General features: G+C 45.7%; 1 protein-coding gene across 1 annotated transcript; it reads right to left on the bottom strand.

Annotated features, from left to right (window-relative positions):
- Positions 1 to 5,261: 5,261 nt before the first annotated feature.
- LOC119306647 (ubiquitin-like) lies at positions 5,262 to 6,175 on the bottom strand. The gene is made up of 3 exons (XM_037582823.1): positions 6,004 to 6,175; positions 5,632 to 5,839; positions 5,262 to 5,542 (listed from the first exon to the last, which is right to left on the bottom strand). The coding sequence occupies exons 1-3, from the start codon at positions 6,104 to 6,106 to the stop codon at positions 5,434 to 5,436; spliced, it is 420 nt and encodes a 139-aa protein (XP_037438720.1). The 5' UTR covers positions 6,107 to 6,175; the 3' UTR covers positions 5,262 to 5,433.
- Between the last annotated feature and the right edge of the window lie 18,343 nt (positions 6,176 to 24,518).

The following is a 24,518-nucleotide window of genomic DNA, read 5'->3' as shown; positions in this document are numbered from 1 at the left end:
ACAGGACTGTGCCGTACAATGTGGCCAGGAGACGAGAGGTTCTGGTGCGGAGAGGGGGAGAGGGACTAGTGAGCAGGTGGCTCTCCGGTCTTCTTCCCCCTTACCCCCTTCGGCCGAGTTCCGCTTGTCCATGCCCGACCCTTCTTCACCGACGATAGGGGATGGGCGTGGGAGTCGGGATTTCACTCCTCGGGAGAGGACGACGGAGGAGCTTATCGCTTTCGGTGGGATTGCGGATCCGGTGTTGGCTGGCAGGCGTGTCAGCAATCGGATCCAGGGACAGCCGGATGCGGATGACCTGCAGCTAGTGCGTGCCAAGAGGGCCGCCATGCTTCGTAATGTCGAGGCTACTACAAGTGCGTCTTTTGATAAAAGTTGTTAATTTTTGCACTTCTCAGAAAATGAAATAGTAGATAAGGCAAACGACTTAGGAATTTCTTTGGGGTCAAATGAAACCGAGGTCGTCAAATCCATTAATGATATTTTAGACTTAGAAGTGGAGAGGGCTTCCGAAATCATTCGAAATCTTGCATCTATCAAACCAATGAGTTACAATGAAATGAATAATTTAGGAATGGCTGATCTCGCAAATATTTGTAATAACCTTTTGCCTACAATGGAGGCGGAGGATGAGGAGGATTTGGAGACTACAGACACGGTTGAGCCTCTCCTGATTGAGGGGGAAGATTTTGTGGTCACCGATCCTTCTATCCCGCAGGGAGTTGAGGAGAAGCCCAAATGGCCCTGGAAGCGGAAAATTTATCCTACATCGGCGGTATGCAGAAGTGCCAGAGTTAAGCATAAAAATATATTCATGATGACTTATGAAAGGAATATTCTGGAATAGCAGAGGTCTAGCAGACTTGGCTAAACAAAGATTCTTAGCAGAGACAACGATGGAACAACACTTAGACTTTATCGCACTTTTGGAAACTGGACGAGATAATTTCACATCACAGTTTCTTCAAACTCTATCCAGTGGTATCAATTTTGACTGGCACATCTTACCTCCTAGAGGACGATCCGGCGGGATTTTACTAGGAGTACGGTGTGAGACGTTAGAGGTGCTTAATGTGGTTCAGGGAGATTTTTCGGTCAAATTCAGGGTGCGATCAAAACTAGATGGGTTTCGATGGTCCCTAGTAGCGGTCTATGGGGCAGCACAACCTGAACTCAAACCTGACTTTTTGGCCGATTTGGTGCGGATTTGTGGAGATGAAAATCTGCCTATACTAGTTGGGGGAGATTTTAATATCATCAGGAGAAGAGATGAGAAGAACAATGACAATCTGTCCATGATGTTTAACGAGAGTCTCAATTTGAGAGAAATTGAGCTCACCGGTAGACAATTTACATGTGCCAACTCGTTACCTATTCCGACTTATGAAAAGTTGGATAGGGTCCTTGCTAATGTGGAGTGGGAACAAAAATATCCGTTGGTGTCGGTCCATGCGATGCAGAGAGTGATCTCAGATCACACACCACTTCTTTTAGACTCGGGGGAGGTTACACATGTGGCAAATAAAAATATATTCTCCTTCGAGCACAACTGGTTTGAGCGAGAAGGGTTTATGGAGATGATTGCACGAGAATGGGCTAAGCCGGTTAGTGGAAGGACTCATGTTAAGAGATGGCAAAATAAAATTAGACATCTCCGACAATTTCTGCGAGGTTGGGCCAGAAATGAGAGTGGGATCTACAAACGAGAAAAAGAGCGTCTTACTCAATTGATTGAGGCACTAGACTTAAAGGCGGAGGCCACTCTTCTCTCTGTTCATGAGCAACGAACGAAGTCCCAGGCTGAGCAAGGTCTACGGGCTCTCTTGAGAGAAGAGGAGCTGAAGTGGGCATTGCGTGCGAAAACGCTGAGGGTTGTCCAAGGGGATGACAATACACAACTTTTCCATATGGTTGCAAATGGCAAGCATAGAAAGAAAAAAATTATACATCTTGAACAGGACGAAAGGATAATAGTGGGACATGAAAATAAAGCATACATCTCTAACTATTATAAAAAACTTTTTGGTCCCCCGAATTCATCTACGGCGTCCCTTGACGAATCTGTGATTGAGGATATACCTCAATTACAGGCAGTAGAGAATGATGTTCTCTCTGCACCGTTTACTGAAGAAGAGGTTTATCAGGCAATTTCCCAAATGAAGCCGAATAAAGCATCGGGACCAGATGGGTTTCCCGCTGAATTTTATAAGAAATGTTGGCAAATTATTAAAGATGATCTTATGCCTATGGTTTACAATTTTTTTGACGGTCATTTGGAGTTGTTTCATCTTAACTTTGGTACGATCACGCTGTTACCTAAGAAAGATGAGGCAGTTCGGATCAAACAATTCCGCCCCATTTGCCTGCTGAATGTGAGTTTCAAAATCTTCACAAAGGTAGGAACTAATAAATTGACACAAATTGCTCATTCGGTGATCCAACCGAGCCAGACAGCGTTCATGCCGGGACGACCCATACTGGAAGGGGTGATCGTTCTACATGAAACGCTTCATGAGATCCACTCGAAGAAACTAGATGGGGATATTTTCAAACTGGACTTTGAGAAGGTGTATGATAAAGTAAAATGACCTTTTCTTCAACAGGCAATGCGTATGAAGGGTTTTACTGAAACCTGGAGGAAGCAAGTAGATACCCAAGTCCAGAAAGGTAGTGTAGGAGTCAAGGTGAACGATGACATCGGTCACTATTTCCAGACGCATAAGGGGTTATGACAAGGGGATTCCATGTCTCCTCTTCTATTCAATATTGTGGTAGATATGCTGGCCGTCATTATTGGCAGGGCCAAGCAGCATGGCCATGTAGAGGGTCTAGTTCCTCATCTTGTCGATGGAGGGATTTCCATTCTACAATATGCTGATGACACTATTCTATTCATGGAACATGACATGGCTAAGGCACGTAATATGACTTATCTTGTGTCTCTTCGAACAATTGTCTGGATTAAAAATTAATTTTCATAAGAGCGAGGTGTTCTGCTTTGGGAAAGCCAAAGACGAGGAACACAAATATAGACAACTGTTTGGATGCGAATCAGGTGCCTTACCATTCAGTTACTTGGGTATACCGATCCATCACCATAAACTCTCCAATAAAGAATGAAAATGTATCGAAGAACGAATTGAAAAAAAACTTAGCTGCTGGAAGGGTAAGCTTATGTCATATGGAGGTTGGCTAGTCCTGATTAACTCAGTACTGACTAGTATGCCGATGTTTCTACTGTCGTTCTTCGAAATTCCGAAAGGAGTTCGCAAGCAACTTGATTTCTTTAGATCCCGCTTCTTTTGGCAGTCTGATGAGGCCAAGCGGAAATATCGTCTCGCGCGATGGGATATCATTTGCCGACCTAAAGACCAAGGGGGTCTCGGTATTGAAAACTTAGAAATCAAGAACAAATGTCTTATGAGCAAATGGCTCTACAGACTAGAGACTGAGCCGGAGGGCATGTGGTCTCAACTCTTGCGCAATAAGTATCTGCACTCGAAAACACTAGCCCAGGTTACCATGAGACCGACTGACTCGCCGTTCTGGAAGGGACTTATGCGCACGAAGGACCTATTCTTTCGTAGAGTCAAATTCTTGGTTGGCAATGGAATGTCAACAAGATTTTGGGAGGACACGTGGCTAGGAGAGACGCCCTTGGCCATCCAATATCCTACACTCTATAATATTGTACAACGTAAAGAAGATTACGTGGGTACCGTCCTTCAAACAATTCCCTTGAACATCCAATTCAGGCGTGTGTTAGTTGGTGAGAGATGGACCGCCTGGATGCACCTGGTTCAGAGATTGATAGAAGTTCAACTCTCCGATCAGCCGGATTCAATACAATGGAAATTAACTATGAATGGGAGGTTTACGGTGAAATCTTTTTATATGGATCTCATTAACTCTGGCCCCCTATCAAGGTCGCTGCACATTTGGAAAGTTAAGATTTCTTTGCGTATTAAAATCTTCATGTGGTTTGTTCACAAGCAAGTGATACTCACAAAGGACAACTTAATGAAGAGGCGATGGGTAGGCTCTTCGCGGTGCTGTTTTTGTGATCATGACGAAACAATACAACACTTATTTCTTGAATGCCCACTTGCTAAGTTACTTTGGAGAACGATTCATGTAGCTTTTAATATTAATCCTCCAGTTGATATTGCGTCTTTGTTTGGGACATGGTTAGCTGGGGTTGATCAGATCACTGCGGCTCGTATTCGGATTGGAATATGGGCGCTATTATGGGCTATATGGAACTGCAGGAATGATATGATTTTTAACAGACAACACACTTTAACTTTTTTGCAGGTTATCTTCAGAGCTATAGCTTGGATCCGTACAATGGTCCTTACTCACTCCTATGGACTTCAGGGAGCCTTTGATTACTGGGTGCAATCAATGGGAGATGGTAGCTCGGGTTATCTTCAACCGGTTCGGATGGCGCTCGCATAACAGGATAGGAGTCTAGAGAGCTTATCCTTTTTATCTTCATTGTGCCGGTTGACATGGTTCACATGTATTTTTCCTTTTGATACTTTATTCTGCTCCATTTATGAGCTGTAAGACTTTTATGACGATTATGGATTGTTAATAAGATGGCCGCATGCATCATCATGATGCAGAGGCCAGGGGCATGCCTCCATTTCCAAAAAAGTAAAATCCAACTCGCTTCTTCTTTTCCTTCTAGCTGTCCGTAACTTTGTACTTTTGTTATGCAAGTAATGAAAAAGGGGTACCCGCACAAAATCTTGGATTGATATTTGTGCTGAGGTTTGGACTTGGCACATCCATTTAATTTCCCAATTGCTGCAACATGTCATTCGCCATTCTGTTTTTTTTTAAATTGTTGTGATTATTTACCACATGTATCACGTGGTTAATATGCCATTCGCCATTCTGGTTAATATGCCAGCTGTTGCTATGTGGAGCCTTTGAACGTTTCGATACTAGGATGCACTACGGGTAAAAGCCCACCTTGTCTCGCTGATCTTGAGCCTTCTCGTGCTGTAGTTCTATCCCCCTAGCCCCCTAAAATAAATAAAAAACAGTTTGGTAAAGCATGTCTAGATGCGTCCTAAGTATAGCATATCTAAATTCTATATCATTGATTTTATGCGGTGATTCATGCAGTGTTTTTTTTCTTTTCTTTTCGTGCTTCATTGAGTCATGACGTGCAATAACTAGTGCACACTAGACGTACACGATTTCCCCACACACAAAAAGACCACAGAATATGTGGGTAATACATGCATGCATCCATCGTCGACTCTGAGGTAATCATTGCATGGCTTGGGACTTCACACTAGCTAGCTAGAACATAGCACCGTTTTATTCAAAATCATAAAACAACTTGATAAACCAAACCAAACAATTCATTGAGCGACGGTCCTTTCCCTCTTGCTTCTCTCACCCGTCCTGGTTCAATCTTCAGTTGGAAAGCTTGTTGACGAACCTCTTCTTGGGCCTCAGCTCGTTGCTGTGGCCGCACTTCTTCTTGCGGCAGTTGGTGGACCTCAGGGGAAGCCGAGCGTAGCACCTGTTCCACACCACCACAGGTTAACAACAAAGATTCGGCCGATCGATCATATGAACTCATGCAGGCATGGGGTATATATATACACGTACTTGCGGCAGACCATCTTCTTCTCGTTGTACTTGAGCGCGAGCTGCAGGAGATTTGGTTCCACGTTTAGGTAGCCTCCCCTGGTGCCGCCGCGGAGACGGAGCACCAGGTGCAGCGTCGACTCCTTCTGGATGTTGTAGTCGGCCAAGGTGCGCCCCTCCTCCAGCTGCTTCCCCGCGAAGATGAACCGCTGCTGGTCCGAAGGGATCCCTGCAACAAGCAAAGCATGCGCGGTTAGTCGATTGCAAACAAGCAAACAGCTGCTTCACCATTGGCCATTGCCAACACAGTGTATACGTAAGGCCGGCCGGCCGCCGGCGAGCAGACGATCTCAAGCCAATGAGATGACGAGATCAGTCGATGGCGGTGCGTACCTTCCTTGTCCTGAATCTTGGCCTTGACGTTGTCGATGGTGTCGCTGCTCTCGACCTCGAGCGTGATGGTCTTCCCGGTCAGGGTCTTGACGAAGATCTGCATCTTGGCGGGTTGATCGATCAACCGCTCCCTGGCTTCTGTTGTTTGATCGTCGTGGGTAATGGGGTGGTGGCCGTCGTGGGCGATCGCATTCTCGATCTCAGGTATATATAGCGAACCTGGGGTGGGACCGTGGGAGGAAACTCGCTCGCTACGAAAGTAACCCGCCCCAATGGGATATCACCGACGTGGAGCGTAATTTTCGCGTGGGGTAAATGGAAACCGTAACCACGTTTATTTTTAATAAATTTTTTTAAATGCGTAACCACCGTCATTATCTGTCGGATCGTGATTTCCCCTCTGATAACCGACCCCACACCGCATCTTTCCTCACTCCTAACACGACCATCTCTGTCCACCTAACCATCCAACCGCATGTTAGTTTATGGAATCGTCTCTTCTTTGTTAACTCGATTCATATCAATGGATTGAGTGACGCACTACGTTATGATCATCCTTTGCCTGCTAGTGGAAATAGCTAAACAGGGTCAGGTAAAGTCGAGATCGCTCTTTTTTGTTGCAACTTCACCTTTGCAGGATGAGCGCACGGTCGACCGCGAACGCGCAGAGCTCACCCGTCTCAAAGACGAGAACAGTTGTTCGATGAGCTCGAGGTGCTTCTATAGGAGGAGAATGTCCCGCAAGTGCACATAGGTGGTTGAAGCACTCTCGTGAAAATACAATTCTAGTTTAATATCATTTCCAGCGAAATGTAGGGGAGGTGTCACAAGTCTTGTGTGAGCTGACTATTTTGGTGTCCGCAAAAATTACTATGAGGATGAAACACAAGTAATTGAGGTAAAAATAATTTGTCTAAGACTAAGGGGGGCAAATAAAGGACAAAAAATAAAATAAGTGTTGGTTTGTCTGCAATGGGAAGTTAGACGTGAAGAGGTTGGCCGTGTAAGTTTTTAGATCATGTTGTCCGAGTCCTTAAATTAGACAACAAACATTAATTGTACTCGCCACACATAACAACCTAGTACTTAATCATCGGATCTCTCAAATATCAACATAAAAATTAAGCACGAATAAATATCACTAATCCCATACATTTCCCACGCCTTGGGGAATTACACGTGCATGAGAGAAGGATAGCAACTGGACAACGAGACTATGCAAAGGGAAACCATCTCAATAATATCATAGATCGCATGTTGAATGATTAAACCGATCTCAATCTCTGGACCATAGTACGAATAGAGTTTACAAACCATAGCCTTACAAGTTGGAACCTCCCTCTAAGACGATATTATCGTTGGTGCAGAGGGAGCTGGAACAGATCCGAGTGAAGCAATTCTCCTCCGGATCCCCCCTATCTGCTCTTGTCGCGGTTCATGGTTGTCATGTTGTTCTTCTCTGTATGTTGTCAACACAAAAGTTACTTGTATAGGTGAGGGGGAGGCGGCGCTGCCTGGTACAAGGAGCAGTACAAGTGGCGATGCTCGGATGTGCCAAATGAAGATCTTTCCAATTGGAAACTTATAAATCCCCTACTCTATTATCCAAATATATCTCCAGATCCTTCTAAAAGTGTTTATTCATGAAAAACAAGGAAACAAATTTCTTTATTTTTGACAAATAATCGTTAGTGAAAAGGCAACACCGACGGAACCCATCGTTAATCTGAGCAAAATACACTTGGAAAACTATCATAAAATGGGAGGACAATGATGAGATGTTGTGGAGTTGGCCCATCACCAACGGCAATAACACTGGCCCCTCCAATGTGGGTGGACGGGGGTGATGCCCGTCTCATCCTTAGACTCAGACTTTGACAACTATCTTAAGCGCAAGGGCGAGTAGAGACCATGTGTTGTGTTTGGCATAGTACGTTGACATCCCGACCTTCGATCCACCACCTCTTGCGAGACGAGGGACCATATGCTGCATCCTGATCCCAATGAGGGGGTTGGGAGTGTGTTTTGGCGTGACGCCCAGGCAGATGGGCCCTCGCCCGAGTGACCTCGGGTGCAATTTGCATTCAAAGACTCGATGGTTCACAGGATTATGCAATTCACATGAGGTAGTGGTTTATAGTTTTTTATATGTTTTAATTTGATGGTAGGGCTAGTAGGATGTCAATTTTGATCTCTAACGAGTGGGCTTGAACTGTTAGTTATGGTATGTGAAAATGAGATGCTAACGTTGTACCATTGCTTTATTATGAAAGTACCTAGTTTAAACATGTGTGTTCAAATGAGCTTGTGCGCAAAAATGTGTGATTTTTAAGGGATTACGTTTTAGAGGGTATGCTAGCTCAAGAAACGTTTAATTCTTTAAAAAATTAAGAAAATATGGTAGGAGGAGGAAGCTTTTGCACTTTTAAGATAAGGGCTCTGCTATACATATGCCCTAAAAGGAGTCTCTCAAAGGTTACACTAGAGTGGTGATGTATTACCATGTCGTACGGTAAAAGGTTTACTACCACGACGATGATGTGCTTGTCGTATAGTGTCGGTTATAAATTGTAACGTGTCTAACTTCTAGAAAAAATAGCAATGGAAATTTTTTTGAGGACAAATGCAATAGTATCATTCTTGCATGCTAAGGGCATCTACAATGCATGCGCTTAGCACGGACGCCGGAATTTGATACCCGATAGTTTCGTTGTAATCCGGTCCAATCCTAGTATTTAGTCTAGCATCAATGCTGAGGGACTCACTGAGTGTCGTGGTACTAAGTCTGACAGTAAGAATAGGGAGTACGTATGAGGAGGCGAGGCCCCAGCTACGGCGAGATTGTACACATGAGTTTTACGAGTTCAGGCCCCTCTTGAAGGAGGTAAAAGCCCTACGTCTCGGTGCCCTGAGGCGGTCGACTGAAATATGGGTGTGTGTGTGTGTGTGTGTGTGTTACAAGGGGTGCGAACCCTTGTCCCAGAGGAGGGGGTGGCTTATATAGAGTGCGTCAGGACCCCAGCCACCTCCGTTACAAGGGTTCAATGTACATTAAGATAGGGCGTTACTGAGAACGCCAGCTATAAAGTGTATTTAATGACCTTTAAGACTACGGAGTGAATGCCCGACCGTTGCCGTCTTGAGTGACTCCTGGGCTTCTGTAGGTCGAGTGGTTTCTCATATAGTCGAATGGCTTCGTCTTGGTCGAGTGATATCAGGAGGGAGGGGTACCCGAGTGAGATGACTCGTCGAGTGGATTGCACTCGACGACTTCAATTGATACTCTCTGTTGTTCTTTGAATGTCTTTGCTTCTATGGTAGTGACCTTGGGTAGAGCGTATAGGTCAGGCCTATGACCCTACCCTAGGTCTATGGCATCGTCATTAGCCCCCGAATGGATTGAGGTCCGAGTGGAAAGAAGGTTGAAGTTGGTCCTACCTTGACTCTTGTGCTTCACAAGTACCCATGCTGGATTGGAGGCCCACGCTGAAACTTTGGCTTCGTTTCAGTCGCCTTGATCGATTCAGAATTTGTCGAGTGGACTTATGTCGGCACTCGTCGAGTGTTACTTTGATGCGAAATCTTTAGCACGATTGGTTACTGTGTATCCCGGATCTCACGGGATTCGAAAATTTGGGGAAGCGCGTGAGGCGGAGCGCGCCGTAGTAAGCAGGACGGATAGATAGGTGCGCCTCAATTTCTGCGCCACCTTTTTGCCATGTACCTGACGTGCGACTGTTGCGGGCTTTGACATGATTGCTCAGGCCCACGCGTCAACCACTCGGAAGTGGGTCCTTAAAAGGTGTCGGGGCCGAGGCGTCTGCACTGTGCGCCTTCATTCTCCTTCTTCCTTCTCCGCTTCTCCACTGCATCTTTTTCCTCCGCTCTCGATGTCGCCGCCCCGCCAGTGCGCAGCCCACCACCATGGTGAAGGACAAGACGGTGGCGCTGGAGCGCGCGAAAAAGGCGACGGGGGCGGCGAAAGGCAAGAAGACAAATCGGGGGTCGTCGTCAAGGTCCGCGCTGCCGCCGGGCTAGATCCAGGGCGATTAGATCCGATCTTCGATCCGGCCAGAGGATCTGGAGGAGCTGGCCGCCTACGGTTTGATCGCTGCCGGGGCCGCGAGGCTACCGGAGGGGGAGACGGCGCCTCAGCCGCGGTCGGGTGAGTGTGTCCTCCTTGCTACCCACGTCGACCGTGGCTTCTCCCTTCCTCCACATCCTTTTTTCGGGGCTTCTTGAACTTTTTCGGTGCCCAACTTCACCACTTCTCTCCCAACACCATCACGTATCTCGCCGCGTTTGTGTCCATGTGTGAGAACTTTCTGGGTTGTCGACTGCAGTAGGGTCTCTTCAAACACATCTTCACAATTCGCTCCCAAACCGTGAAGAAGGCAAATTCGAGTGATGAGAGGACGCACGTGATCCAGATGTGCGGGGGTCTAGGGATCCAAATGAGGAAGAGGAGCACTTTCCCTACCATGACACTTCCTGAGTCGGTCAGGGGCTGGCAGTCAACCTGGTTCTACTGCCAGGATGTTACGACCCCCGGTCAATCGACCAGTTTCCCCCTTTCACCCTAGATCGTGCCCAACAGCCTTCTTCACTGACTGTGACTGCAGCGAAGAAAGTAGAGACAGACATGTTGTTGGAAATATGCCCTAGAGGCAATAATAAATTAGTTATTATTATATTTCCTTGTTCATGATAATCGTTTATTATCCATGTTATAATTGTATTGATAGGAAACTCAGATACATGTGTGGGTACATAGACAACACCATGTCCCTAGTAAGCCTCTAGTTGACTAGCTCGTTGATCAATAGATGGTTACAGTTTCCTGACCATGGACATTGGATCTCATTGATAACGGGATCACATCATTAGCAGAATGATGTGATGGACAAGACCCAATCCTAAGCCTAGCACAAAGATCGTGTAGTTCGTATGCTAAAGCTTTTCTAATGTCAAGTATCATTTCCTTAGACCATGAGATTTTGCAACTCCCGGATACCGTAGGAATGCTTTGGGTGTACCAAACGTCACAACGTAACTGGGTGGCTATAAAGGTGCACTACAGGTATCTCCAAAAGTGTCTGTTGGGTTGGCACGAATCGAGACTGGGATTTGTCACTCCGTGTAAACAGAGAGGTATCTCTGGGCCCACTCGGTAGGACATCATCATAATGTGCACAATGTGACCAAGGGGTTGATCACGAGATGATGTGTTACGGAACAAGTAAAGAGACTTGCCGGTAACGAGATTGAACAAGGTATCGGGATACCGATGATCGAATCTCGGACAAGTACAATACCGCGAGACAAAGGGAATTGTATACGGGATCGATTGAGTCCTTGACATCATGGTTCATACGATGAGATCATCGTGGAACATGTGGGAGCCAACATGGGTATCCAGATCCCGCTGTTGGTTATTGACCGGAGAACGTCTCGGTCATGTCTACATGATTCCCGAACCCGTAGGGTCTACACACTTAAGGTTCGATGACGCTAGGGTTATAAAGGAAGTTTGTATGTGGTTAAGGAATGTTGTTCGGAGTCCAGGATGAGATCCCGGACGTCACGAGGAGTTCCAGAATGGTCCGGAGGTAAAGATTTATATATGGGAAGTCCTGTTTTGGTCACCGGAAAAGTTTCGGGTTTTATCGGTAACGTACCGGGACCACCGAGAGGGTCCCGGGGGTCCACCAAGTGGGGCCACCATCCCCGGAGGGCTGCATGGGCCAAGTGTGGGAGGGGACCAGCCCCAGGTGGGCTGGTGCGCCCCACCACAAGGGCCCAAGGCGCCTAGGGTTTGGGGGAGGGGGCGCACCCACCTAACTTGGGGGGCAAGTTTCCCCTCTCCCCCCCTTGGCCGCACCCTAGATGGGTTTGGGATGGCCGCCGCCCCTAGGGGTGGAACTCTAGGTGGGGGCGCAACCCTCCCTCTCCCCCTATATATACTTGAGGGTTTTGGGGCTGCCAACAGATGAGTTTGACCTCTCCCTGGCGCAGCCCTACCTCTCTCCCTTCTCCTCTCCCGCGGTGCTTGGCCAAGCCCTGCAGGATTGCCACGCTCCTCCATCGCCACCACGTCGTTGTGCTGCTGCTGGACGGAGTCTTCCTCAACCTCTCCCTCTCTCCTTGCTGGATCAAGGCATGGGAGACATCACCGGGCTGTACGTGTGTTGAACACGGAGGTGTCGTTCGTTCGGCACTAGGATCTCCGGTGATTTGGATCACGACGAGTACGACTCCTTCAACCCTGTTCTCTTGAACGCTTCCGCTTAGCGGTCTACAAGGGTATGTAGATGCACTCTCCTTCCCCTCTTTGCTGGTTTCTCCATAGATAGATCTTGGTGACACGTAAGAAAATTTTTGAATTTCTGCTACGTTCCCCAATAGTGGTATCAGAGCCAGGTTTATTGCATAGATTCTATGCACGAGTAGAACACAAAGTAGTTGTGGGCGTTGATTTTGTTCAATATGCTTATCGTTACTAGTCCAATCTTGTTTCGATGGTATTGTGGGATGAAGTGGCCCGGACCGACCTTACACGTACTCTTACGTGAGACAGGTTCTACCGACTGACATGCACTTGGTGCATAAGGTGGCTAGCGGGTGCCAGTCTCTCCCACTTTAGTCGGAACAGATTCGATGAAAAGGGTCCTTATGAAGGGTAAATAGCAATTGGCATATAACGTTGTGGTTTTGCATAGGTAAGAAACGTTCTTGCTAGAAACCCATAGCAGCCACGTAAAACATGCAAACAACAATTAGAGGACGTCTAACTTGTTTTTGCAAGGTATGCTATGTGATGTGATATGGCAAAGAAGAATGTGATGAATGATATGTGATGTATGAGATTGATCATGTTCTTGTAATAGGAATCACGACTTGCATGTCAATGAGTATGACAACCGGCAGGAGCCATATGAGTTGTCTTTATTTATTGTATGACCTGCGTGTCATTGAACAACGCCATGTAATTACTTTACTTTATTGCTAACCGGTAGCCATAGTAGTAGAAGTAATAAGTTGGCGAGACAACTTCATGGAGACACGATGATGGAGATCATGATGATGGAGATCATGGTGTCATGCCGGTGACGATGATGATCATGGAGCCCCGAAGATGGAGATCAAAAGGAGCAAAACGATATTGGCCATATCATGTCACTATTTTGATTGCATGTGATGTTTATCATGTTTCTACATCTTATTTGCTTAGAACGACGGTAGTAAATAAGATGATCCCTCATTAAAATTTCAAGAAAGTGTTGCCCCTAACTGTGTACCGTTGTGAAAGTTCGTCGTTTCGAAGCACCACGTGATGATCGGGTGTGATAGATTCTTACGTTCACATACAACGGGTGTAAGCCAGATTTACACACGCGAAACACTTAGGTTAACTTGACGAGCCTAGCATGTACAGACATGGCCTCGGAACACAAGAGACCGAAAGGTCGAGCATGAGTCGTATAGTAGATACGATCAACATGAATATGTTCACGGATGATGACTAGTCCGTCTCATGTGATGATCGGACACGGCCTAGTTGACTCGGATCATATAATCACTTAGATGACTAGAGGGATGTCTATCTGAGTGGGAGTTCATGAGATGAACTTAATTATCATGAACATAGTCAAAAAATCTTTGCAAATTATGTCGTAAGCTCGCGCTTTAGCTCCACTGTTTAGATATGTTCCTAGAGTAAATATAGTTGAAAGTTGACAGTAGCGATTATGCGGACAGTAGAAAGCTTATGTCCTTAATACACCGCTTAGTGTGCTGAACCCCAAACATCGTCTGTGGATGTTGCGAACATCGGGCATACACGTTTTGATAACTACATGATAGTTCAGTTAAACGGTTTAGAGTTGAGGCACCAAAGACGTTTTCGAAACATCGCGAAACATATGAGATGTTTCGAGGGCTGAAATTGGGATTTCAGGCTCGTGCCCACGTCAAGAGGTATAAGACCTCTGACGATTTTTTTAGCCTGCAAACTAAGGGAGAAAAGCTCAATCGTTGAGCTTGTGAGATTGTCTGAGTGCAACAATCACTTGAATCGAGTGGGAGTTGATCTTCCAGATATGATAGTGATGTTTCTCCAAAGTCATTGCCACCAAGCTGCTAGAGCTTCGTGATGAACTATAACATATCAGGGATAGATATGATGATCCTTGAGGTATTCACAACGTTTGACACCGCGAAAATAGAAATCAAGAAGGAGCATCAATTGTTGATGGTTGGTGAAACCACTAGTTTCAAAAGGAAAAGGGCAAGAAGGGATACTTCATGAAACGGAAAATCAGCTGCTGCTCTAGTGAAGAAACCCAAGGTTGAACCTAAACCCGAGACTAAGTGCTTCTGTAATAAGGGGAACAGCCACCGGAGCAGGATTACCCTAGATACTTGGTAGATAAGAAGGCTGGCAAGGACGATAGAAGTATATTGGATATACATTATGTTAATGTGTACTTTACTAGTACTCCTAGTAGCACCAGGGTATTAGATACCGGTTCGGTTGCTAAGTGTTAGTAACTCGAAATAAAAGCTACGGAATAAACGGAGACTAGCTAAAGGTGAGCTGACGATATGTGTTGGCAGTGTTTCCAAGGTTGATGTGATCAAGCATCGCACGCTCCCTCTACCATCGAGATTGGTGTTAAACCTAAATAATTGTTATTTGGTGTTTGCATTGAGCATAGGCATGATTGGATTATGTCTGTCACAATACGGTTATTCATTTAAGGATAATAATGGTTACTCTGTTTATTTGAATAATACCTTCAATGGTCTTACACCTAAAAGGAATGGTTTATTGAATCTCGATCGTAGTGATACACATTTTCATGCCAAAAGATATAAGATAGTAATGATAGTACCACTTACTTGTGGCACTGCCATGTAAGTCATATTGGTGTAAAACGCATGAAGAAGCTCCATGTTGATGGATCTTTGGACTCACTCGTTTTTGAAAAGTTTGAGACATGCAAACCATGTCTATTGGTGTATACACATGAAGAAACTCCATGCAGATGGATCGTTTGGACTCACTTGATTTTGAATCACTTGAGATATGCAGATCATACCACATAGGCAAGATGACTGAAAAGCCTCGTTTTCAGTAAGATGGAACAAGATAGCAACTTGTTGGAAGTAACACATTTTGATGTGTGCAGTCCAATGAGTGCTGAGGCATGCAGTGCATATCGTTATGTTCTTACTTCACGGATGATTTAAGTAGATACTGAGTATATTTACTTGATGAAACACAAGTCTGAATTATTGAATGGTTCAAGTAATTTCAGAGTGAAGTTGAAGATCATTGTGACAAGAGGATAAAATGTCTATGATATGATCATAGAGATGAGTATCTGAGTTACGAGCTTTGGCACGCAATTAAGACATTGTGGAAATTGTTTCACAATTAATACCGCCTGGAACACCATAATGTGATGGTGTGTCCGAACATCATAGTTGCACCCTATTGGATATGGTGCGTACCATGATGTCTCTTATTGAATTACCACTATCATTCATGGGTTAGGCATTAGAGACAACCACACTCACTTTAATAGGGCACCACGTAATTCCGTTGAGACGACACCGTTTGAACTATGGTTTGTAGAAACCTAAGTTGTCGTTTTTTAAAAGTTTGGGGCTGCGACGCTTATGTGAAAAGTTTCAGGTTGATGAGCTCGAACCCAAAGCGGATAAAAATGCATCTTCATAGGATACCCAAAATGGTTGGGTATACCTCCTAATTCAGATCCGAAAGCAATAGGGATTGTTTCTTGAATCGGGTCCTTTCTCGAGGAAAAGTTTCTCTCGAAAGAATTGAGTGGGAGGATGGTGGAGACTTGATGAGGTTATTGAACCATCACTTCAACCAGTGTGCAGCAGGGCACAGGAAGTTGTTCCTGTGGTGCCTACACCAATTGAAGTAGAATCTTATGATAGTGATCATGAAGTTTCGGATCAAGTCACTACCGTACCTCGTAGGGTGACAAGGATGCGTACTACTTCAGAGTGGTACAGTAATCCTGTCTTGAAGTTCATGTTGCTAGACAACAATGAACCTACGAGCTATGGGGAAGCGATGGTGGGCCCAAATTCTGATAAATGGTTAGAAGCCATGAAATCCGAGATAGGATCCATGTATCAGAACAAAGCATGGACTTTGGTGGACTTTCCCGATGATCGGCAAGCCATTGAGATAAATGGATCTTTAAGAAGAAGACGGACGTGGACGGTAATGTCACCGTCTATGAAGCTCGACTTGTGGCAAAGAGTTTTTCACAAATTCAAGGAAGTTGACTACGATGAGATTTTCTCATCCGTAGCGATGCTTAAGTCCGTCGGAATCATGTTAGCATTAGCTGCATTTATGAAATCTGGCAGATGGATGTCAAAACGAGTTTCCTTACCAGTCTTCGTAAGGAAAGGTTGTATGTGATACAATCAGAAAGGTTTTGTCAATCCTAAGGATGCTAAAAGGTGTGCTGGCTCCAGCAATCCTTCTAAGGACTGGAGTAAACATCTCAGAGTTCGAATGTGCACTTTGATGAGATGATCAAAGATTTTGGGTTTATACAAAGTTTATGAGAAACTTGTATTTCCAAAGAAGTGAGTGGGAGCACTATAGAATTTCTGATGAGTATATGTTGACATATTGCTGATCAGAAATGATGTAGAATTTCTGGAAAGCATATAGGGTTATTTGAAAAGTGTTTTTCAATGGAAAACCTGGATTAAGCTACTTGAACATTGAGCATCAAGATCTATGAGGATAGATCAAAAACGCTAAATGGTACTTTCAAATGAGCACATACCTTGACATGATCTTGAAGGTGTTCAAGATGGATCAGTCAAAGAAGGAGTTCCTGCCTGAGTTGTAAGGTATGAAGTTAAGAGTTAAAGCTCGACCACGGCAGAATAGAGAGAAAGGACGAAGGTCATCCCCTATGCTTCAGACGTAGGCTCTATAGTATGCTATGCTGTGTACCGCACCGGAAGTGTGCCTTGCCATGAGTCAGTCAAGGGGTACAAGAATGATCCAGGAATGGATCATTGGACAGCGGTCAAAATTGTCCTTGGAGTAAATAAGGACATGTTTCTCGATTATGGAGGTGATAAAGAGTTCGGTGTAAAGGGTTACGTCGATGCAAGCTTTAACACCTATCCGAGTGACTCTGAGTAGCAAACCGGATACGTATAGTGGAGCAACCATTTGGAATAGCTCCAAGTGGAGGGTGGAAGCAACATTTACAGAATGACCTAGAGATTTGCGAAGTACATACGGATCTGAAAGTTGTAGACCCGTTGACTAAAAACCTCTCTCGCAAGCAAAACATGATCAAAGCCCAGAACTCATTGAGTCTAAATCACATGATGATGTGAACTAGTTTAATGACACTAGTAAACTCTTTGGATGTTGGTCACATGGTGATGTGACGTGTGAGTGTTAATCACACGACGATGTGAACTAGATTATTGACTCTAGTGCAAGTGGGAGACTATTGGAAATATGCCCTAGAGGCAATAATAAATTAGTTATTATTATATTTCCTTGTTCATGATAATCGTTTATTATCCATGCTATAATTGTATTGATAGGAAACTCAAATACATGTGTGGGTACATAGACAACACCATGTCCCTAGTAAGCCTCTAGTTGACTAGCTCGTTGATCAATAGATGGTTACGGTTTCCTGACCATGGACATTGGATGTAGTTGATAACGGGATCACATCATTAGCAGAATGATGTGATGGACAAGACCCAATCCTAAGCCTAGCACAAAGATCGTGTAGTTCGTATGCTAAAGCTTTTCTAATGTCAAGTATCATTTCCTTAGACCATGAGATTGTGCAACTCCCGGATACCGTAGGAATGCTTTGGGTGTACCAAACGTCACAATGTAACTGGGTGGCTATAAAGATGCACTACAGGTATCTCCGAAAGTGTCTGTTGGGTTGGCACGAATCGAGACTGGGATTTGTCACTCCGTGTAAACGGAGAGGTATCTCTGGGCCCACTCGGTAGGACATCATCATAATGTGCACAATGTGACCAAGAGGTTGATCACGGGATGATGTGTTACGGAACGAGTAAAGAGACTTGCTGGTAACGAGATTGAACAAGGTATCGGGATACCGACGATCGAATCTCGGGCAAGTACAATACCGCGAGACAAAGGGAATTGTATACGGGATCGATTGAGTCCTTGACATTGTGGTTCATCCGATGAGATCATCGTGGAACATGTGGGAGCCAACATGGGTATCCAGATCCCGCTGTTGGTTATTGACCAGAGAACATCTCGGTCATGTCTGCATGATTCCCGAACCCGTAGGGTCTACACACTTAAGGTTCGATAATGCTAGGGTTATAAAGGAAGTTTGTATGTGGTTACTGAATGTTGTTCGGAGTCCCGGATGAGATCCCGGACTTCACGGGGAGTTCCAGAATGGTCTGGAGGTAAAGATTTATATATGGGAAGTCCTGTTTTGGTCACCGGAAAAGTTTCGGGTTTTATCGGTAACGTACCGGGACCACCGGGAGGGTCCCGGGGGTCCACCAAGTGGGGCCACCATCCCCGGAGGGCTGCGTGGGCCAAGTGTGGGAGGGTACCAGCCCCAGGTGGGCTGGTGCACCCCCCACAAGGGCCCAAGGCGCCTAGGGTTTGGGGGAGGGGGCGCACCCACCTAACTTGGGGGGGAAAGTTTCCCCTCTCCCCCCCCTTGGCCGCACCCTAGATGGGTTTGGGCTGGCCGCCGCCCCTAGGGGTGGAACTCTAGGTGGGGGCGCAGCCCTCCCTGTCCCCCTATATATACTTGAGGGTTTTGGGGCTGCCAACAGATGAGTTTGACCTCTCCCTGGCGCATCCCTACCTCTCTCCCTTCTCCTCTCCCGCGATGCTTGGCCAAGCCCTGCAGGATTGCCACGCTCCTCCATCGCCACCACGCTGTTGTGCTGCTGCTAGAAGGAGTCTTCCTCAACCTCTCCCTCTCTCCTTGCTGGATCAAGGCATGGGAGACGTCACCGGGCTGTACGTGTGTTGAACGCGGAGGTGCCGTCCGTTCGGCACTAGGATCTCTGGTGATTTGGATCACGACGAGTACGACTCCTTCAACCCCGTTCTCTTGAACGCTTCCTCTTAGCGATCTACAAGGGTATGTAGATGCACTCTCCTTCCCCTCGTTGTTGGTTTCTCCATAGATAGATCTTGGTGACACATGTTGGTCGAGAGAGTAGTCCAGTTGGTCCTTCAGGGTGTAACTAGCATGGACTTGTTGGAGATGTTTCTCAGTCGACGCATCCAGCCGCTCCAAGCTTGTGACCACCCGATGTGGATGTACTCGGGTGCCAACTACACTGCTCGGGTTCACCCAGAGGAGGTTACAGATGAGACGGTGGCCTTGTGGTTGAAGGGCATTACCGGGAACAAGGACAACCCAGGGGGAGCCAAGAGAGTCGATCCATTTGACACTGACAACCAGCGGGACAAGGTCTGGTCCTTGCTACCGAGTGTACTTCAATCTGTCTTGTAATTGTTTCTGAATCCAACTGATGTTTGATTGATTTCTTGCCTTGTAGGTTTATACTGAGATGTACTCAATGCCCAATGGTGAACAAGCCTTGGAGCAAGACCAGGAGGGAGAGGACATCGCAGAAGAGAGCGGCGAGTGGCAATCTCCAAAAGATGACAATGAGGAAGAGAGTGATGAGTCGCACGATGAAGAGGTAGTCGACTCACCACCTCGCACAGAGCGTCGATCCAAGCAACTCCAAGATCCAACGGGCAGGCGTGGCAAGACTGTGGCTCCGAGTATGCAAGCACATAAGCGCACTCGGACTTTGACTCCGGAGCTGACAGAGAAGGTCGCCAAGCAACCCAAGGTCTCCCCTTCGAAGTCTCAGAAGACCTTGCCCAAGACCAAGATGGATGTTCATGTTGCCTTTGGGTGAGTGTTCTATCTTTCTGCGTTTTCTTCTACCGACTCATACTTCTGCTTTGACCGAATGGATTATAAATCCATTGAGACGACACCGTATGAATTATGGTTTGGAAAGAAACCTAATCTATCGTTTCTAAAAGTTTGGGGATGCGATGCTTATGTCAAGAAACTTCAACCTGAAAAGCTCGAACCCAAGTCGGAAAAATGCGTCTTCATAGGATACCCTAAGGAAACCATTGGGTATACCTTCTACCTTAGATCCGAAGGCAAGATTTTTGTTGCCAAGAACGGGTCCTTTCTGGAGAAAGAGTTTCTCTTGAAACAAGTAAGTGGGAGGAAAGTGGAACTTGATGACGTACTACCTCTTCAACCGGTAAGTAGCGCAGCTCAGGAAGATGTTCCTGTGGTGCCTGCATCGACTAGAGAGGAAGTTAATGATGATGATCAAGGTACTTCAGATCAAGTTGCTACTGAACTTCGTAGGTCCACAAGGACACGTTCCACACCAGAATGGTATGGCAACCCTGTCCTGGAAATCATGTTGTTAGACAATGGTGAACCTTTGAACTATGAAGAAGCGATGGCGGGCCCAGATTCCAACAAATGGCTTGAAGCCATGCAATCCGAGATAGGATCCATGTATGAAAACAAAGTATGGACTTTGACAGACTTGCCCGATGATCGGCGCGCGATAGAAAATAAATAGATCTTTAAGAAGAAGTCGGACGCGGATGGTAATGTTACCATCTACAAGGCTCGACTTGTTGCTAAGGTTTATCGAGAAGTTCAAGGGTCTGACTACGATGAGACTTTCTCTCCCGTAGCAAAGCTGAAGTCCGTCCGAATCATGTTAGCAATTGCCGCATACTATGATTACGAGATATGGCAAATGGACGTCAAAACGGCATTCCTTAACAACTATCTTCAGGAAGAATTGTGTATGATGCAACCAAAGGGTTTTGTCGATCCTAACAATGCTAACAAGGTATGCAAGCTCCAGCGATCCATTTATGGGCTGGTGCAAGCATCTCGGAGTTGGAACATTCGCTTTGATGAAATGATCAAAGCGTTTGGGTTTATGCAGACTTATGGAGAAGCCTGCGTTTACAAGAAAGTGAGTGGGAGCTCTGTAGCATTTCTCATATTATATGTAGATGACATACTTTTGATGGGAAATGATATAGAACTTTTGGACAGCATTAAGGCCTACTTGAATAAGTGTTTTTCAATGAAGGACCTTGGAGAAGCTGCTTATATATTAGGCATCAAGATCTATAGAGATAGATCGAGACGCCTCATAGGTCTTTCACAAAGCACATACCTTGATAAGATATTGAAGAGGTTCAATATGGATAAGTCTAAGAAGGGGTTCTTGCTTGTATTGCAAGGTGTGAAATTGAGCTCGGCTCAAAGCCCGACCACGACAGAAGATAGAGAAAAGATGAGGGTCATCCCCTATGCCTCGTCAATAGGGTCTATTATGTATGCCATGGTGTGTACCAGACCTGATGTAAAGCTTGCCGTAAGTTTGCTAGGAAGGTACCAAAGTAATCCCGGCATGGAACACTAGACAGCGGTCAAGAATATCCTGAAGTACTTGAAAAGTACTAAGGATATGTTTCTCGTTTATGGAGGTGATGAAGAGCCCGTCGTAAAGGGTTACGTCGACGCTAGCTTCGACACAAATCTGGATGACTCTAAGTCACAAACCGGATATGTGTATATTTTGAATGGTGGGGCAGTAAGCTGGTGTAGTTGCAAGCAAAGCGTCGTGGAGGGATCTACATGTGAAGCGGAATACATGGCATCCTCGGAGGCAGCACATGAAGCAATCTGGATGAAGGAGTTATTCCCAATGCGTCGGGGCCGATGACTCTCTTCTGTGACAACACTGGAGCCCTTGCCCTTGCCAAGGAGCCTAGGTTTCACAAGAAGACCAGGCACATCAAGCGTCGCTTCAACTCCATTCGTGAAAATGTTCAAGATGGAGACATAGATATTTGCAAAGTGCATACGGATCTGAATGTCACAGATCCGTTGACTAAACCTCTTCCGCGAGCAAAACATGGTCAACACCAGAACTCTATGGGTGTTCGATTCATCACAATGTAACTAGATTATTGACTCTAGTGCAAGTGGAAGAGTATTGGAAATATGCCCTAGAGGCAATAATAAAATGGTTATTATTATGTTTCCTCGATCATGATAATTGTCTATTGTTCATGCTATAATTGTGTTATCCGGAAATCGTAATACATGTGTGAATACATAGACCACAACATGTCCCTAGTGAGCCTCTAGTTGACTAGCTCGTTGATCAATGGATGGTTACGGTTTCCTGACCATGGACATTGGATGTCATTGACAACGGGATCACATCATTGGAAGAATGATGTGATGGACAAGACCCAATCCTAAGCATAGCACAAGATCGTGTAGTTCGTCTGCTAGAGCTTTTCTAATGTCAAGTATCATTTCCTTAGACCATGAGATCGTGAAACTCCCGGATACCGTAGGAGTGCTTTGGGTGTACCAAACGTCACAACATAACTGGGTGGCTATAAAGGTACACTACAGGTATCTTCCAAAGTGTCTGTTGGGTTGGCACGAATCGAGACTGGGATTTGTCACTCCGTATGACGGAGAGGTATCTCTGGGCCCACTCGGTAATGCATCATCATAATGATCTCAATGTGACAAAGTGGTTGGTCACGGGATCATGGATTATGGAACGAGTAAAGTGACTTGCCGGTAACGAGATTGAACGAGTTATTGGGATACTGACGATCGAATCTCGGGCAAGTAACGTACCGGTTGACAAAGGGAATTGTATACGGGATTACTTGAATCCTCGACATCGTGGTTCATCCAATGAGATCATCGTGGAACATGTAGGAGCCAACATGGGTATCCAGATCCCGCTGTTGGTTATTAGCTAGAGAGCTGTCTCGGTCATGTCTGCATGATTCCCGAACCCGTAGGGTCTACACACTTAAGGTTCGATGACGCTAGGGTTATTAGGAAGACTTGTATGTGATTACCGAATGTTGTTCGGAGTCCCGGATGAGATCCCGTACGTCACAAGGAGTTCCGGAATGGTCCGGAGGTGAAGATTTATATATGGGAAGTTGTCATACGGTCACCGGAAAAGTTCAGGGGCATACCAGTATTGTACAGGGGCCACCGGAGGGGTTCCGGGGTCCACCGGGAGGGGCCACCTCTCTCGGAGGGCCTCATGGGCCGTAGAGGAAAGGGAACCAGCCCTTGGAGGGCTGGGCGCATCCCCCCCTTGGGCCCATGCGCCTAGGGTTGGGGGGAAACCCTAAAGGCCCCCCCTTGCTTGGGGGGGGCAAGCTGGCCCCCTCCCCTTGGCCGCCCCCCTCTAGATCTCATCTAGAGGGGGCCGGCCCCCTTCCCCCTTCTCCTATAAATAGAGGGGTGTGGGGAGGGCTGCAGTACCACATTCAAGGCGCAGCCCCTCCCCTCCCCAACTGAAGGAAATATGCCCTAGAGGCAATAATAAAGTTATTATTTATTTCCTCATATCATGATAAATGTTTATTATTCATGCTAGAATTGTATTAACCGGAAACATAATACATGTGTGAATACATAGACAAACATATAGTCACTAGTATGCCTCTACTTGACTAGCTCATTAATCAAAGATGGTTATGTTTCCTAACCATAGACATGTGTTGTCATTTGATTAATGGGATCACATCATTAGAAGAATGATGTGATTGACATGACCCATTTCGTTAGCCTAGCACTTGATCGTTTAGTATGCTGCTATTGCTTTCTTCATGACTTATACATGTTCCTGTAACTATGAGAAATATGCAACTCCCGTTTACCGGAGGAACACTTTGGGTACTACCAAACGTCACAACGTAACTGGGTGATTATAAAGGAGTACTACAGGTGTCTCCAAAGGTACATGTTGAGTTGGCGTATTTCGAGATTAGGTTTTGTCACTCCGATTGTCAGAGAGGTATCTCTGGTCCCTCTCGGTAATGCACATCATTATAAGCCTTGCAAGCAATGTGACCAAATGAGTTGGTTACGGGATGATGCATTACGGAATGAGTAAAGAGACTTGCCGGCAACGAGATTGAACTGGGTATTGGATACCGACGATCAAATCTTGGGCAAGTAACATACCGATGACAAAGGGAACAACGTATGTTGTTATGCGGTTTGACCGATAAAGATCTTCATAGAATATGTAGGAACCAGTATGGGCATCCAGGTCCCTCTATTGGTTATTGACCGAGAATAGTTCTAGGTCATGTCTACATAGTTCTCGAACCCGTAGGGTCCGCACGCTTAATGTTACGATGACAGTTTTATTATGAGTTTATAAGTTTTGATGTACCGAAGTTTGTTCGGAGTCCCGGATGTGATCACGGACATGACGAGGAGTCTCGAAATGGTCGAGACATAAAGATTGATATATTGGACGACTATATTCGCACCGGAAGTGTTCCGGGTGATTTCGGAGAAAACCGGAGTGCCGGAGGGTTACCGGACCCCCCCCCC

Source organism: Triticum dicoccoides, chromosome 1B (genome assembly GCF_002162155.2).
Source record: "Triticum dicoccoides isolate Atlit2015 ecotype Zavitan chromosome 1B, WEW_v2.0, whole genome shotgun sequence".
Classification (NCBI taxonomy): Eukaryota; Viridiplantae; Streptophyta; class Magnoliopsida; order Poales; family Poaceae; genus Triticum; species Triticum dicoccoides.
This window is presented reverse-complemented; position numbering and strand designations above follow the sequence as displayed.

Bases quoted from the DNA above. Each gene is read 5' to 3' on its own strand.
- LOC119306647 (XM_037582823.1), bottom strand. From the start codon at position 6,106: ATGCAGATCTTCGTCAAGACCCTGACCGGGAAGACCATCACGCTCGAG. The intron at 5,840-6,003 runs GTACGCACCGCC...TGCTTGTTGCAG, and splicing joins CAAGATTCAGGACAAGGAAG to GGATCCCTTCGGACCAGCAG. The intron at 5,543-5,631 runs GTACGTGTATAT...GGTGTGGAACAG, and splicing joins AAGAAGATGGTCTGCCGCAA to GTGCTACGCTCGGCTTCCCC.